A 16,960-nucleotide genomic window follows, 5' to 3' on the forward strand; every position below is an offset into this window, starting at 1 on the left:
CAACATCAGATCTGAAAAGAAGCAAGTCACTGCTAAACTGGTTCATATGTACAAAGAAAAAAAAGTCAATAGAAAAGACAAGGCATTTTGCAAAAAAAAGAAAAAAAACAAGCAGTCACACAGAGTACTTGGGGATTTCTCATTTCAACACAAGAGTAGAACACTGCAGTTCATAACTAGTAAGACATGATCATTCTGAAAAGGAAAACAAAAAAAAAACATGAATAGGAGCAGCAGCAACCTAGTTGATGCCATCCAAACCACAAAAATAACAGCTTAAGCTTTAAGGAAATTCAATCATAATGGCTATCTTAAGCCTGGTCTGTTCAGGGGTTCAGTCGTGAAATATTTAACTTTTTTACCTGATGTTCTGCATGAATGTTATCCCCAGTAGGCCAGCGATGCTTGCTGTTATTATAGCCGCCTCCACCACTTCCTCCTCCCCCAAGCTGCTCACCATGCTGCCTCTGAAAGAAGTAATCCACCATGGCGTCGTCCTGGGAGCGGCCTGCAACTCCTATGGATCCAGGAACAGGACTGGAGTGTGTCCCTGCTGCAAGTGCTTGATTTGCAGCTGGCTGTTGCTGAGCCTGGGACCCTGTTCCAGATGTCAAAACAACAGGCATGTTGGGATTAGCTGTATCTTGAGTGTGCTGTTTCAGGTGGGGGCTGAATGAGTCCTGCCAGAGCACTGCTTTTCTCTTCAAAACACACGCAACGCTCATTCCACCAACACCTAAGGAGATACAGGTTTTAAAATATTTAAATCAACTTTTTTTAAATTATTAAATATGCATAGTATACACAAAGAAAAACATTTCTACTTAAAGCAACTGGAGCAAGAATTCACAAACATGTCAAATCTGACCTATATATTATATGGTTCTGCTTTAATAAAACTTCATTTCAGTAAAATATATACAAGTCTGTGCACTAGCTAAAACTACAGTTTATTCTACAGTATGTTGCCAGTATAGTCAAGATATTTATAAGATGCCTGTTATCCTGGACTCAGACCACCAGCTTATCCAAGTGAACATTATGTACAGTCAGCATTTTAGATTTTTGTCTCCATCTAACCTGAAAGGAAGCCCCGAAAATTTCTGGAAAAGAAATGTTTGCTAATATACTGCAGTTCAAATTACATAGTTTGCCAAACTTTTGTATTAACTGCAGGTCTACTACTTAGTCTGTCATTTGCACATAGGATTATTATATTACCTACTTTCAACAGTTTAAACGAGCAATTTAAACCACCTAGATTTTTTTTTCAGATGCAAACTTAAAATATGGTTATTTCTAAATGCATTTTTAACTAGGCCCGAAACATAACTCCAGCTCTCTTACAAAACACCTAAGTTGGCTTTGGTCATGAGATGGTAAGATATACCCACATGTTTATGTAAGATCCCCTCAAGAAAAGACAGCTAACCTCTTAATGACTGGGACAACAAGAGAATGTTCCAGAGTTAGATCATCCCGTAGCTTCAATTCATTACTGATGGGAGTGAAAGAAACTAAAACCTAACACTAAACACTGCCCAACACGAACAAAACAAAAATGTTCAATCCAAAAAACAATCTGAGTACAGGATAGTAAGCTGGGAAAATCATATAGCGAACCTATTCATATATCTCCATTCCTCAAACAGTTCTGGGAGCACATAAAACCAGCTGCTGTAGAAAGTCTCTTTGCTTTGTTTTGTAAAAGAAGCCTAATCAGCCAAGGTCAACAGAGATGACGATGAAGATCCTACACAACTTGAGTAAAAGTGAAAAACCCCTTAACAAAAAAAAAAAAACCCAAAAAACCAAACCAAACAAACAAACAAACAAAAAATCACAAAACTACATGTGAACAGGCAACACTTTTTAAGAGATTCAACAGACCTCCTTTTTCTAAACTTTGTGTTATATCATGTCCTCAGTCTTTCAAGTGCAACCCCACAATCATCCCGGAGCTTACAAAGATGCAAGGGAGAACAGAATTTGCCCTTCCCTGATAATTGCAGCTGCATGCCACCAAGATAAAGTTGTTACTAACCTACCTCAATTGATTATTGCTGCAAACCTTGGCCCTAATACTGAAGAGACTCTCCTATGCTCATTACATTAGTTTCAATAAAGTCTAGTATTACAGACCACATTCAAACATTTTCCTCACCATCTTACTTTCAATCAAAATTACCTAGGTTTCCCCCAACAATAAGTAGCCTTATTCCTCTGTTAGAAGAATCTCAATATAGAAACTTCAGCAATCAGGTTTTTCCCTGTACTTAAATTCAAAATGCAGTTTATTTTTCTACAGCCATGTAAACAGGTAACGTTTAATAACGCTTTCCATATTTACTGGGGTTTAATTAACAATAATAAAATGTATTATTTAGCACAACTTTACTACCAACTTTTTACAAAAGAAAAACAAACTTTGTACCACAGTGTTCTGCAAAATATTTAAAAAATGGAGGTGTGAGTAGTCTCATACCACTAAAGGTTTATTATTATAAAATACACTACAGCAGATTCAATTTAATTTTCCCATAGGTTCTAAGTACACAACACACCTTCATTCATTAACACACAAAAAGCTAATCGAGCACTCCTACAGAATGGGTAGGAAAAACATATTTCTATTTTTAATTACTGGTAAGAAACTCTGCCCCCATTTCTGGATTGTCTAGGCACTCAGATACTCTGTACAGCTATGGATAATTAAAACTGAACTTCATCTGTCAAAATATGTGACAAATTAGGCCATTAGGTAATCTTATTTTTAAAAATACAGTGGCACTTATGCTTCAAAGATTTACACTTCAGCTTAACTTTACATATTGTGAATTTCCAGTCACTAGAGTTCCTCACAATGCATAAAATTAAACATGTTTGTAAAACTTTGGCAGCATGGGTGACTAAATTACTTACTTAGAAAATTTAGTTGTCTGTGATGCCTCCTCTGTCTTTAATGCAAATTAGCAGAGACCTATCATGCAGCAGTGAATCCCTTTTTCTTTTCAACTACACTTTTTCACAAAACTCTTCTAATGCTGTAACAGCAGCCCAGCAATGACAGACATAGACAATGGCACAGAACTAAGGAGTACCAAGAGTTCTGGCTGTGGTGTCCAGATTGAAATATTTTCTCTTAAATTAAATGAGAAATTTAGTACACGTTATCCCTCCCCTTTTAGGGAGGAAGGGGCATGCACACTTTTTAAGTCTAAAATCCAGTTCCTCGACCTGCTGCATATCTGCAGTTAGACAAAGCAGATTTTAATTTCATTTAACTAAAGCATTCTTAAAACGTTTAATCTAGTCATTTTTTTTTAATTTAGTTAAGCTCCTAAAGTTCAGGATATGACCAAACTTTGTTCCTCCCACAGCTGGGAGATGTCATTTACTCCCTCAAAACTCAAAAGAGGAGACAGTTATGAATTCCTAATAGCAGAACATTCCAATCAAGACCAAGTAATGGTTCTTTTGAGTTCTGTGCAACTGTCTTGAACTCTCAGGAGCTTCCTCCTTCACCTAACACAGACAAGGCAATTGTAAATAAGAAAAGAAAACTTGGCAAAGGAGACATTTTGAAAGAAAGCAAAGGGGAAGGTGCATTATGGGAAGTTCAAGTTTAGTTCCAAGATATGTTTTTATAGAAATGCCATGGTATATGTAGCAGGACAGCTGAACAGTGTCATTCAAAGCACACAGAGCATCAGAAATATGTTAAGTCACCTACACAATACATATTTGTTAACTAGCTAGCCAGCAGCTGCAACTTTTATCATTGCAAATGCCTAATGGCTACTGGGTCCCTTTTCCTTTTTAAAGCCTTTATGAAGCTATTAGCATGCATTTTCCATGCACACAGTTTTCTGTTACAATTACACATTTACAAAATAAACAGCCTCTGATTGAGCAAAATGAAATGACCATGGTGAGGATGGTATGGACATAGATAGGGTTTTTCTAACCTTTTGCACAAAGGGTAGAAAAACCTATCAAAGAATAGCTTGTTTACCACTAGTGGTTATTACAACTTGATATATTTTAGAATGTCAGCAACATAGAGAACATAATTTTAGAAACATCTCTGAACAAACTTAGCAAAACAAAGTGAGGTTTCTTAATTACCTAACTAAAACTGCACGTAGCACAAATACTAACACATTCAGAACTGAAGAGATCTCCAAGGACCCGGGGTTTATATATATATCAATCCAACATTTGCAACATAATTTGAAAAATTAAACCTCACACGATATGTGCATTTTGCAAAATAAAACTATGAACCAGCCCGAACATGTTTTTTTTCCTATTCTTTGGTAGAAAAACAAAAATCAAGGCTGCCTACCCATTGTTTAAAAGGCTTCTGGCCTACAAAAACTTTAAAGTTCAGGATTTCGTCAAACGAAAACAGACAAAGCAGGAAGTCGGCAAATTGATAACCAACTGAACTTCTTAAACCAGCATTAAAATGTCATAAGACACGTTCTAACCCCCACCCCCTCAAATAAAAGGAAATTCCTTACTCATGATCTACTTAATAAAACTACAGCTTGCAATAAAGTTATTAAGCACTGACTAAAAACTAGCATTTCTCCACGCAGGATGAAGGGCATGCTGTTGCCTTTAAAATAAAACTTGTGAAAATTAAAAATAATCAACATCAATACAGCAGGGACAGAGAGGAGGAGGGAGCTCAGGGTTGCACAGCCCATGGAAAAGTATTGTGTGTGGTTTATTCCCTGGAAAGGATCAAGCCTCCTTTTGCTGTTAGGCACAACCAAGTGTCTCATAGACAGACAAAAAGAAAAAAAAATGCAAAGCTTAGAGGGAAAACATGGAAAAACAATCCTGAATACCTCAGAAATCAAAGCAAACCACAGGTATATTAAGGCATCCTGGGCCTTAAATATGGCTTTCAAGGGTTTTTCTTTATTTTTTTGCCTCTTTTGCAGGATCACACCCCCCAAACCCTATACACATCTAGGGTTTCCTAAGCACACACAAACACACACACATCTACTCGCTCTCTCCGGAGTTGCCATGGGGGTGCGAGATGGAGAATATGGTGCCCAACCCACGAGTGTTTGGGACACTATTTATCCCCTTGATTGAATTGCTTCTCCCACCCCCATCCCAGCCCCCCAGCGCGAAGCCTGCAGCTGCCTTCAAGCACCCATGATGAAACAACTGCACACAGGGGGATCCCCCAAAACCCCTGTTTCACCCCAAATAGTTCAAAGCCCCCCCCTTCCCCAGACAATAACAATCCCCCCCGGGAGGCTGAGGTCGGGGGCACTGCTCTAACTTGCTGCCCTAAAGAGGCGCCGCGGGCTCCCAGGGAGGCCTGCAGGGCCCGGGGGCCGGGCCGGGCCCCCCGCGCCCGCCGATAACAATAGGGGCCTGGCTCCGACTCCACTACACGTCCGAGCCATGGAGCGAGCGGGAGCCCCGTCCACGGCGCTCGGCCACGGCGGCCTTCAGGGCCCTTCCGCGGACCCCGAGCACCAATATGGCCCCAGCACCGGGTCCCCGGGGGTGCGGAGCGCGATCTGGGCCCGGTCCGGTCCGGATACTCACGGGCGGAGCGGTAGGATGAAGATGGATCTCAGCCCCCCCCAGGCCTCTCGCCGCCTGCCTCTCCCCCTGCCTTTCACTCCGACAACATGGCGGCCCACTGGGGACTCAGCCGCGCGCTGCATCATGGGAGAGAGAGGCAGGCCCCGCCAGGCTGGGCCCCGCGCGGGACTCGCTCGATGCGGGCCCAGCCCCGCGTCCACACCTGGGCACGGCCCAGCCCCTGGCCCTGCCGCCCCAACTTGTCCTTAAATAAATAAATAAATAAATGTTTGTGTCCCAAATCATAGCAGCCGACTCCGGGAGACCTTCAAGAACCAAATGTGGCCCTGCCACCGGCAAGCATCCTGCACCTCCACCTGCAGCTTCAGGTGCTTCCTTTTGCCGTGTGTCAGTGGGTCTAATAAAAGGCATTGTCAATGCTTATGGGGTGCATGTGCACCCCCTGGGAAAAGTGCTGCCAACATGCTGGCAGGAGGTCACCGCTGGCCACCCACCCTCACTGCCAACACTGCAGATCACCGGTGGTGCTATGGGTGGTCGCTGACTGCCAGCTGGCACTCACCATGCCTCCCCCCATTGCCACTACAGACATTGCCATGGCCACCTGCGGGGCCTCCCCCTACCGCAGACACCGCCACAGCCGCCTGTGGGACGTCCCCCTACCGCCAACACCGCCGTGGCTGCCTGCAGGACCTACCGCCGACACGGCTGCAGTCACCTGCGGGACCTCCCCACCACCACACCCCCGACACCGTCGCTTGCCCCCGCCCCCAGGCCCCCCCACCTCTTGGGACACGCGTCGTTCATGATAAAAGGTGTCATTACGGAACCAAGAGTTCTAGATTTTTGCATTCGAAATCCTTTGTCGGGCATCTTACGTGTAGGCCCCAGCCCGGAGGCTTGGGGTTCAGGTGTCCCCGAGTTTCACTTGCCCTCAGGAGCAAGCTAGGGGGGAGTCTCCCATTTCCATAAAGTGGGCATAAAACCAAGATCTGCCCACCAGAAGTGGAAGTGGGAGACTAGCTATGCCTTACCTCGGTCCCTGCCAAAAAATTGGTTTTCTCCTGCCAGTAGGAAAACGACCTTTGCAGTCAAAGTATTTCCCCTGCCAGGTAAGTATGTAACTTGGGCTCCCCCACCCCAAACACGCAGTCCCCTACAGGCATCCCCCTATCCTGCAACAAACTACCTACATATCTATACTGCAAAAGGGTTAGCCCACCCCAAATCTGGAGCCAAACCAGCTTTTTCCACTTTTGGTTACTCATTCACCCACTTTGCACACACCAGGATATATAATATTCCCATAAAGCCACAGCTTCTGGAGGCATGTGATCTTGGGGAGCCCAGCCTTGGCTTTCAAAAAATGTTTGAAAGCATGACTTGAGTACACTTTAAGCACCCAAAGACAAGTGGCAAAGAAACTTTTTTTTACTCATGATTTTAAGACAATCTCAGGATCTTTGGGGTCTTGCCTTACTGCCAGGGGTTAGGAATCTCAGAAAGTGAAGAGCACAGCGATCATTTTGAAATGAGAGTTCCAATGAGAGTTTGCAAGGTGTTGTAGATTTTCATGGCTATGTCACAAATACATACATCAATTTTCTCCTGGTAAAACTGATCTTATGTGGCAACACTAAAATATTCTACAGTAATCACGCTAATAGCATGGCATCGCTATTGCAGGTGTTATGAGCTGACCATTTCTGTAGAATACTGTAAGCGTTATTAAAATAAGAATTCTATATATATATATGGATGATAGGTGAGGGACCAATATCCTGATCCTTCTTGCTGTTTTATTTCTCCCTAGTGACTTTAGTAAGTTATTTAGACTGATGTCTTCTTGGTATAACAATAATAAAGACTACTCTTCCTTTCTATGGTCCCCCACATCCAGTGATTTTAAAATATATTCTAGATTCTAACAAATTAAGCTTCATGATATCTACCCTTTGATTTTGATATAGATATATAATGCCTACTTCAACGTCCACGGACAAGCAAAGTAATTGATATTAGGATTGTCCCATTCCTGCAGACTTGCGTGTGTTTAACTTCATTACTATAATTGTGTGAATTGTAAACTGTCTGGGACAGGGACTGTTATTTGCATGAAACAAAATGAGGCTGAAATCCATTGGAATGAAATCCATTTTTAGGCACTATAATAAAATCCATTGATTTCTGTGGAACTACTCACAGCAATCAGATAAAGCATAGGACCAAGCCGTTGTGAGGACACATGTGGGAATAGAACAGAGATAATGCCGCCTGCCATCTCCTGTGCTTTAGCCACTGGAGCTCAGCCAGGATAGGCAGGCATGCCATGAACAAGACAAGGATAGGCATGCTATGAACCCAGAGAACCCCAAATTCTCCCTGCCAGTCCCCCGCCAGCATGAATATAAACTTCTTTTTTAACACAGGACAGTTGCAGAACTAAGCTTCTTGCACGTATCCTGTGAAGACTTTCTTCACTTCCTGCCATAAATTGATTTTCTGCCCTGTTAAGCATACCCAATACTCCCCAGTGTTGAGGTTTCATGTTGTTAGGCTGCCATTTGGAAAGGAAGTTTCCATCCCTGTTCCAAAGAGTTTGTTTTATAATCCATTTAAACATCAAGGGATTTTTCTAGTGTGAGTAACACATATTCAGTGCATGCAAGCTGAATTCTGATTTTTAAAAAATCTAATAAAATGTAATAAAATCTATTCTAATAAAACCCAATAAATTAAGGGAGAGGGAGACATTTAGCTTGGGCAACTAATACACAGATAAACAAAGGCATTAAAATGATATATGGTGTAGCCCACTGACACTGCACATTTAATATGTGGACCGCATGCCCAACACTGTCAGCCATACACAACCTACAGATCTTTTCTTTATGAACCTCTCACCTCCTTTACCTTTCAAAAGAAAGGCCTAGTGGAGACAAAACTACAGATCCCATCAGGCAATGCTCTTCCTCAATCTAGGTTTGGGCTGTTGTTATTACAAAAGAGCATTGTATGCTGGGACTGGTAGTTTCTGCAATTTCAGGTCCACATTAAAGGGGCCTTATCTACTTGGAATCCGTTTGAAAGAAAAACCTTTAAAAGTAGTTTTAACATGTTTGTCCTCCCATGCTGATTCATGAAAGACCCACACAAGCAACAGAGGAAACTGACTGCTCAGTGAAATATTATAGAAAGTGCTTTCAAGTGTACAATCTCAACAAACAAAAAATGTATCTTTTTCATCTCTTTAACTTACAATGAGCTTAGGTGTAACAACAATTGGTTAATAAAAAAAAATGTGCTGTTTAACCTGATGATGTCTTTAAAACAGCAAGCTGAGCCTAAACTACAAAAATCAGCCCCGGATCCAAATTTACTCAAAGCCTAATTATTTATGGTAGAAAACCAAGGGTGAGGTTCCCAATTCCAGGTGTTAGCTCAGGCCCATCTCATATAATAATAAACCATTAACACACTGGATCTCCTAAGCTGCATGGTGCCTTTCTGACTGTAGATATAAACTCATTTATACCTAAGCATAGCTTGTTCAAGTTCAAGAAGTAAATGTATACTGGCAAAGCTACATCCACATTAGGGCTCCTACAAGTTGCCAGTAAAAAATCATACCACATAACCACCATGGGAACAGTGATACAACCATTTCTTGTAAACCAGGCCCTTATACTACCCTAGTGCCTTTCACCCTGAAGTAACCGAAAACACTTTGCAAGATCATATACTGGTTCCCATGGCCATCAATGGAATTAATTCATATCTGGGGCAGAATACAATAGCTGTTTAACACACCACTGCACATCTTGAGCTAGGAAAGGAAGATCATTTGACATTGTAAGGGGCATTTAAGGAGACAGAAACAATAAATCATGGATACCTTGCCTAGTCTAAAAAACATAGCCTAGAAATTTAAAATAAGCAGTATCAACTGCTATTATAAATGCACTGGTAGTGTTTTAACCTTCATTTATATTGATTTAGCTTTAGATGATAGCATATGAAATCAAGCAAGAGTGATTTAAAGGTTAAAACATTTAAGAACATCTAGAACTTGCACCTGTTTAATGAGATTTGCTCCTTATTTAAGGCTTGTGTGAAGTTGTCAGAATGTCAAAGTAGAACACAGAGACGGATCTTGCCTCACAGTCTTTTCATTTGTTGAGATTTGGTCTTCTGCTCCATATTTTATATGTGCGGGTTGCCTCTTAAGGATCTGTTCCTGTGGGCATTCCAGGATTCTCTCTAACATATCAGGGAGATCGCAGACCCAAAATCTTGTCTGGGCTGGTTCCTGGGAAAGAATTGTCCCAGGTCCTCACTCCTGGTCTCTGCTAAATCCCTAATCCTACACTCGAGTATAGATACCTGGCACCAATTTCAAGCAGAATGGCATAAGACTGGAGATTTGCACCTTATAGACTAACTAAATCGGAGGTCTGTAACATAAGCTTTTGTCAGCAGAGGGCTTGCTTCATCAGATGCTGTGAAGGGACTGTAGAAACCAAAGCCGCTAAATTAAAATCAGTGGTTAGAATGCAAAGGGAAGGGAAGGGAAGAGGAAGAAGATGTGGGCACTGCTGAGAGAGGGAAGGTGCTTAGGAGAGAGGAAAAAAAGTCACCCCACCGAGGGATTTCGGATTTATAAAAGCTAATCCAGGTCATGGGACCAGAATCTGTTGTCTCAGTTTAGATCATACCTAACACAATCCAGTCAGCAGATGTTTTCTTAATCCACAATTTCCAGCTGAAGTTGGTTTTTAATGTCTTGTTTTCTAAGAACTGCTACTCTGACGTCAGTGGAGATTAAATGTTTTGCTACAGGTTTCTCTGCCTTTCTGGATTGGTGTTCAGGTATCCAGGTTGTTCATTCATTCATCAAATTGGTGTTCATTCATTCATACACATAGGGATCATCCTGCCTCTCCAATGTAGGAAGCAGATGGGTATTGTTAGTAGGTGATGACATATGTGGCATTGGTAGAAGTGAAGGTAATGCAATAAGACATTCAACAAGAATATCAGACATAAGGTCCCTACTAGCAAAGCCCTCTGTGACCTTTAAGAAAATATAGAGAACCCAGTTTGTCAGGAGAACTTAGTATATTGGAATAAATGTAGTGGGAGTTGCTGGATGCCAGTTATTAATGGGATCTTCTTCCACTGAGGATTAAGCTGCTGCAGGTCACCTTACTGCAGAGTAAGAGTGTGCACACAGAGAATTACTGGGGAACAGTAGACATGCTGTTCATCCTCCTATTCCTCACCATAACTTCTTTGTGTGTCTGTATCCTCAAAGAGCTGAGCTCTTTGGATAATCCAGGCCCAGTTACAGTGGGTGAGCACTTGAAAATCAGGCCCTTACAGCTGATCTCCAAGGTGTGGATGGAGGAAGTAATGCCATGCTTTCTGATTTCCACATTCCTTTTCCACCCCTTTATTTCTTTCATTCTAACCGTATTTGGGTGTCTGCTCCTTTCCTTTAGGTTTCCCTTTCTTTGACAGCAAGGATCTGTGTGACCTGCAATTCCCTTTTTTCATCCCTTTTTGCAGGTACCAAGGAAGGTCACCCTCTTTCTGGTCACAGCTTTCTTAAGTATCTGCCATATCTGCCCCTGCAACCAGATAGAGATAGGGGATAAATAAGTGGGGGGAGGTCTCTTTAATCCAATGAGAGTTACAAGGTCCAGTTCTCTGTTGTTCTGCATCCTGGGCAACCATTTACCCCAACAAAAGTTCAGGTAAAAATGCCACCAGATTAAAATGGGCATTACTCAAACTCACCTTCTTGCCTTAGCATAAAATGATGCACAAGGTGCAACAGAGAATGTCTCCACTGTGCTCAGAGTCCCTTTGGGCCATAGGGCCTGACTTTTGTCCCCAAACTGTACGTATTCCCTCTATTTGATAGTTTCCTCCTCTCCATTTGTGTGCATTTCTGCCAACCCTTTCCCTTTTGCTCTCTCTCTTCAAATTTGTCCTGTACTTCATCCTCTTCTCCTGCCCCTGAGATCATGCCCATGCTTTGCTGAGGCTGAATCTAAGCCCCAAGCCAAACTCTGTTGAAATCACTGGAAAAATTCCCTTTGACTTCACTGGGGGTCTGAACCAGGGGCAGAGTGGAATTGACTAGACCTACGTCAGTTTCACCCTGCTCCTCTGCTCCAAGGAAAAAGCTATCCTCATCATCACCTGCGAGAACAGCAACCGAGGAGCAAAGCTTGCTAGAATGATGGCACAAGAAAATGCAGGAGTTCTGTGACTGTTCACTTGTATTTTTTTACCAAGTGCTTGACCCATCTAATGCCTTCCAAGCCACACAGGTATACAGAAAGTGTCACTTCTTTCCACTAGATTATTATAAGCTCCACATGGATGAGAGGACTCACAACTGTTTAGATGTTTGCACACAATGACCACATTTCAAAGTGAAACACAGGGACACCTGCCACATGGCAGTGTGTGGGAAGTGGGTGCACCGGGCATGGTTTGGGTATATGTCAGGGTGATGGGAGGAGAGAAAAAAGAATCCTTGCTCTCTTTAGCTTAGTAAGCCACTTTCTTTCCTTCCTGACATCATGTGCATTTCACTCTATGTGTTGGGCTGGTCCATGGAATCATGCGTGTTGGAGTTCATTAGTCAAGCATCAGATATTGTGAAGAGGGTCACCATAAGGCAGGCCTGAGGGACTACCCCCTTTATTAATTAGCACCCACTATGTGTCGGATACATCAAACAGAGAGAAGAACACGGTTCTTGCCCTAAAGAGCTTACAGTGAAAGGAGGTTGAGTGTTAAAGAGAGAGCACACAGCACACATGTACTTAGCCCACTTGTTAAGTTTTGCCAGATCATCTGGCCCATGGTTTCTTTAAGTAGCCAGGACATATGAATGTAGATCCAGCCTGTAATGTGGCTCTTTCTTCCCAGAACAATTCAGTCTGTAGAAGCAGAACAGCTTTATAGGTCATATTTCCAGGTGGCCTGTTTGCACCAATCCTCAGCTTTCTGAGTGGTGAAACACGTTTGGCACAGGATCAAATGCTGTGCTGGTACTATCCAGAGAGAATGAGTGAAAACTGCAGAGCTTAACATTGAGCCATTTTATAATAACTAACTGGAAGGGCTGGCAGACTTATGGTGAAGGGTAAGGGTGCCAGGCATTTCTGTTTGACCTGATTTTTCAGCCAGATCTTAGGTTCTTTTAATGATCACAGCGTGCAGAAACACAGGACAGCTCAAGGGATTAATGAAGAGCCTGTGGTGCTTTTCAGCTAAGGATACTGTTCAAACTTGATCAGAGTCAATAATAGCTGGGGTACTGGATTTAGCATAGGTTCAGGAGCCTGCTTTGTTTGGGTTTAAGTCTCCTTATGGTGATTTTTGTAACATGGTGACTTCATTGACTTTATTTGCAGCTATTCCTTGTTTGCATTTCTGTAAATTAGGAGAGAACCAGAACCCTGGATTCTATTTCTGATTCTGCTGCTTACTTAACACATAGTGGGTGCATCTACATGTTGCCCTACAGCAATGTTGTTACTGCGCTGTGCTTTAGTGCCTCCCTTTGGAAGTACTAAAGCTCAGCGTAGTAACCACCCTTACTGCACTGTACACATGGTGTATGGTTATTTTTAGCAGCTACTTCACCATAGAGGTGAGCTGTAACGGGGAGAAGCACGTTGCTACAGCAAAGTAGCTGCTAGCCACATGTAGACACCCATGGGCATTACGTGGCTCTAGTGCATCACTAGAGTGACATAGTGTCACATGTAGATGCGCCCAATCTCAGGCAAATTACTTCCTCCTTTGTTTCAATTTACACATCAGTCTAATGGAAGAAGCGACACTAACCTACCCTTGCAAAGCACATTAAGATATAGGGTAAATGTGCTACAGGGATGCAATGAATGAAAGTTCTGCCCTAGCCACGCAGCCACCAACCTAGGTGGGTTATTTGAACTTCATTCTTTCTCCTTGAAAGTGACAAATGCAGCTTGGCTTGCGGGTTCCAGAACACATTATCAGATGTGGTTTCTTCAGCCTGAAGCACTGGAACCGAATGGAGCGTGGGAAGTGACTCTGGGACTGCCTATGCAGTACCTGTAAGGAGGATAAATGGATGAGGATGGCTTGCAGAGCAGTTGGGTTAGGGCATTTCCAAGCACTGACTGAGGTAGTGTTTTGTGTTTATGGTGTGATGAGTTTCAGTTCCCAAGGTTGAAAATAAGGTCCCAGCCACAAGGTACTCGCAGTGATCAATGTTCCTGCTCACCCTATGCAACAGGATTTGGATTATTGGGGTCCCAATGCCACGTCACACTTGTGTTGAGCCTTAAGCTGACATAGCTTCCGGGGAAAATAAGGAACCAGAAGCATTATTAATTGCACACAGATTGGATAGGAATCAGCTAGTCAAATTCACTTGACAGCTAAAGTAAGAACACTGCCTTTCTACCTCTTTCCACTGTGATGAGAGTGCTCATCAAAACATCTATTTTGGGGTTAAGTGCAATAATGGACTTAATGTCTGCCTATGTCCTTTGACCAACATGGCTACAACCTACACCCCTGTAACGGACTTAATGTGCCTGTCAATGGATCCTTGCCCAGCCATGTGAAAAGTCTATTAACCCTTTGGAACCCTGTCCCAGGAAATGTGAGAAAGACCAAGAAAACAAGATTATTTTTATACCAGTGGAAGTGTGGTTCAGTGGCTAGGGCACAGCACTAGCATGCGAAAAAATCTTTATTTTATTCCTTACCCTGCCACTCATTTGCTATGTGATCTTGGGATAGGCACTTCAGTTCTGCCTCTGATACCTCTCCTAAGACTCATCAGTTTAGATTACAGTTGCTTTGGGACAGGGATGGTCTCTCAGGCTACCTAAGCACAGGTGTTCAAGAAGCCTGTGGCAGAAGCGCTTTAACTTTCAAGCTTTACTCTAAGCACCCACAGGTAGGTCAATAGGAAGCAGAACATACGCTAGCCCTTGCAGAGGGGAAGGAGGCTCAGAGCCTGCCAGCACAGCCCAAGTGCAGCAAATAGGTGGGGCTCTTACACACCTCCCAGCATGCCCGAGGGGTTCCCCAGCATGCCGAAGACTCCTGAGAAGAGTCAAACAGCTGATCCACCCCTGATTGGCTGACGGGGATACCATGGCCACCCGCCTGTACCTGATGCAACAGCAGCCCATCATGGCTATGAGCCATCAACTGGCCATTCTGTGCATGACCCTGTACCTGCCAAGTGTGTATAGGACACCTGGGTTTTGTGTGTGTGTATATGTGTGTGTGAGCGCGCGTTTGCGCATGCGCACACACATGTATCCCGGATGCCTGTATTCCCCTTCCCTCCCTGCTGGTATTAGTGGCCCTGGCCCCACACCGTGGCAGGCAGTCTGGATCTGCGTAGCCAGTGACATAAGAAGACAGATCCTAACTGCTCCCCTGCTACAAGTTTTCTGGGGCTGTGGAGAGCCCAGCAGGCCGGGCTCTGTGACCTTTTGCTGACTTTAGATAAGGAGTGGTATGAATGGAAATGAAATGATTGTTCAGAGTAATCCAGTCTGAAATCTGTTCCTATGTCATTTTATACCAATAACAAAAGTGTCCCTCATTGGGAATGACCTTGTCAGAGAAGCATGGGTCAAGCTGAACAGGCTGAGATTGGGATATGGATGCTTCAGAACAACACTGTACAAGATGAACATCTTGGACAGCACCCTGTGTGAATGTGGTGTCCAGCAAATGGCACAGCCCTTAATTGAAAGCTGCAATCTTTACAAATGTCCAGGCAGGGTAGATGGGATCCACACACTAAGTGATAATACCAGACAGTGGCTCACAGGTGGCTGGAGGGAACAAGTGGGTGGCGGCTCAGGTTTGAATCGGGGGCTTCGCTGCCTCAGGTCACTAAGAGCCTGGGGCAGGCCTGGTACAGTGCCTGGACAAAGGAAACAAGCTCTGGACGAGGCTACAGCACTGCCCTGGGAATGGGGTGAACAGTGTGCAGCAGTGCTCCAAGGGATGTTGGTGGTGTCATGATGAGATGTGGTACAGATGTTCGTTATGACACTTTAACCTGCAGCACTGAAGTCTGATACCACATCCATCCAGAGTTATCTTTGAATGGGATCTGCCATTTTTACAGTGGTCTATGTGCCCTGACCATCTGTTTGGTTATGGCTGCGGAGTGATTTCTGTGTGCTTACCGCTCAATAAGTGTAACTCTGTACCTGGCCTCACTGTTTTTTCGTACAGTGCCCAGCACATCTAGGGGGCCCTCCACATGCTCGGTGGTGAACCCAGAAGTAGACTGGAGGCAATTCTGGTCCACTTCTGGGTCTGCCAGGGAGCGCGCTGGGCTCCTCCGTGTCCCCCACCGGCTCAGTGACTGGTGCCTCCTGGGTCTAGGGGGGACACCCAGGGTCCCCCAGTGCGCTCCCTCACAGACCTGGAAGTGGAGCAGAAGTACTTCCAATCCACTTCCAGGTTTACCACCAAGCACATGGAGGCCTCCCCCGACCCCGCACTCCTGAGGGACGCTCCATCCGCCCCAGCATCGCAGCAATCACGAGCCGCACTAGTATCTCAAGGTATGTAGAAAAAACATGTAAAGCTGTGCCTATGTCTGAATTCCTGATTCTCTGAATCTGCATTGAATCTTCGGATTCAGATTTGGCCAAATCGAATCAGGGACGGTAACCTGAATCAACAAATCAAATCACTGTCCCTGATTTGGGCCGAAGCGGAATCAAATAGGGCCCAATTCGCACACCCATACCTGAGAACAGGTTGGGGAAAATGCAGCCAGCAGGGCTCAGATGAGCAGTGCTGTCCCAGCCCGCTGGCCACAAGCTCCAAGGAAAAAAACAAACTTACCTGGCCAGTATTGGGAGTACCATGCCACCTGGGAGGCTTGGCGCTTACCCAGTGGAGGCCAAGTGAGTGGCGCCACCCCAGTGCTCCAAGAGACCTCGGGGGGGTGTGGGGGGGGAACTCACCCAGCGGGGGCTGGGGAAACCAGGCTGCTGGGGAAACCCTGGGAGGGGGAAACACACCTGGCAGGGTCCCAGCCAGGCGGCGCTTCCCCAGTGTGCCAAAAGGAGCTTTCGGGAAGGGAGCGAGGGCCACACACCTGGCCCAGGGATCAAGTGCCCTGAGGGCCCATGCTGATTGGCCTGGAGGGAAAGCCTGGGAAGCTTAAAGGGAGAACACCTAGCAGGGCTTGGCGTTCAGTGTGGAAGAAAAGGAGACAATGAAGCCAGACCAGAAGGAGGATTCTGTTGCAGCCAAGACCAGGTAGCTGAAACCTCAGGGGCACCAGGGAGCCTGCAATCCCGAATGAGGAACCAACCAGACC

The 16,960-nt window shown here is 44.3% G+C and overlaps 1 protein-coding gene across 6 annotated transcripts in view; it reads right to left on the bottom strand.

Moving 5' to 3' along the window:
- PUM1 (pumilio RNA binding family member 1) overlaps positions 1–5,691 on the bottom strand; it is a 131,454-nt gene extending 125,763 nt beyond the window's left edge. For all 6 annotated transcript variants that reach the window (XM_090058669.1, XM_090058673.1, XM_090058672.1 and 3 more), the window contains exons 1-2: positions 5,581–5,691; positions 363–736 (exon numbers count right to left, since the gene is read on the bottom strand). In XM_090058669.1, the coding sequence (XP_089914795.1) occupies positions 363–725 (363 nt within the window). In that variant the 5' untranslated portion in view covers positions 726–736; positions 5,581–5,691. The remainder of the gene's footprint in view (positions 1–362; positions 737–5,580) is intronic.
- Positions 5,692–16,960: the final 11,269 nt, after the last annotated feature.

Source organism: Crocodylus siamensis, chromosome 7, assembly GCF_052110815.1.
Source record: "Crocodylus siamensis isolate JL-2025a chromosome 7, ASM5211081v1, whole genome shotgun sequence".
Classification (NCBI taxonomy): domain Eukaryota; kingdom Metazoa; phylum Chordata; order Crocodylia; family Crocodylidae; genus Crocodylus; species Crocodylus siamensis.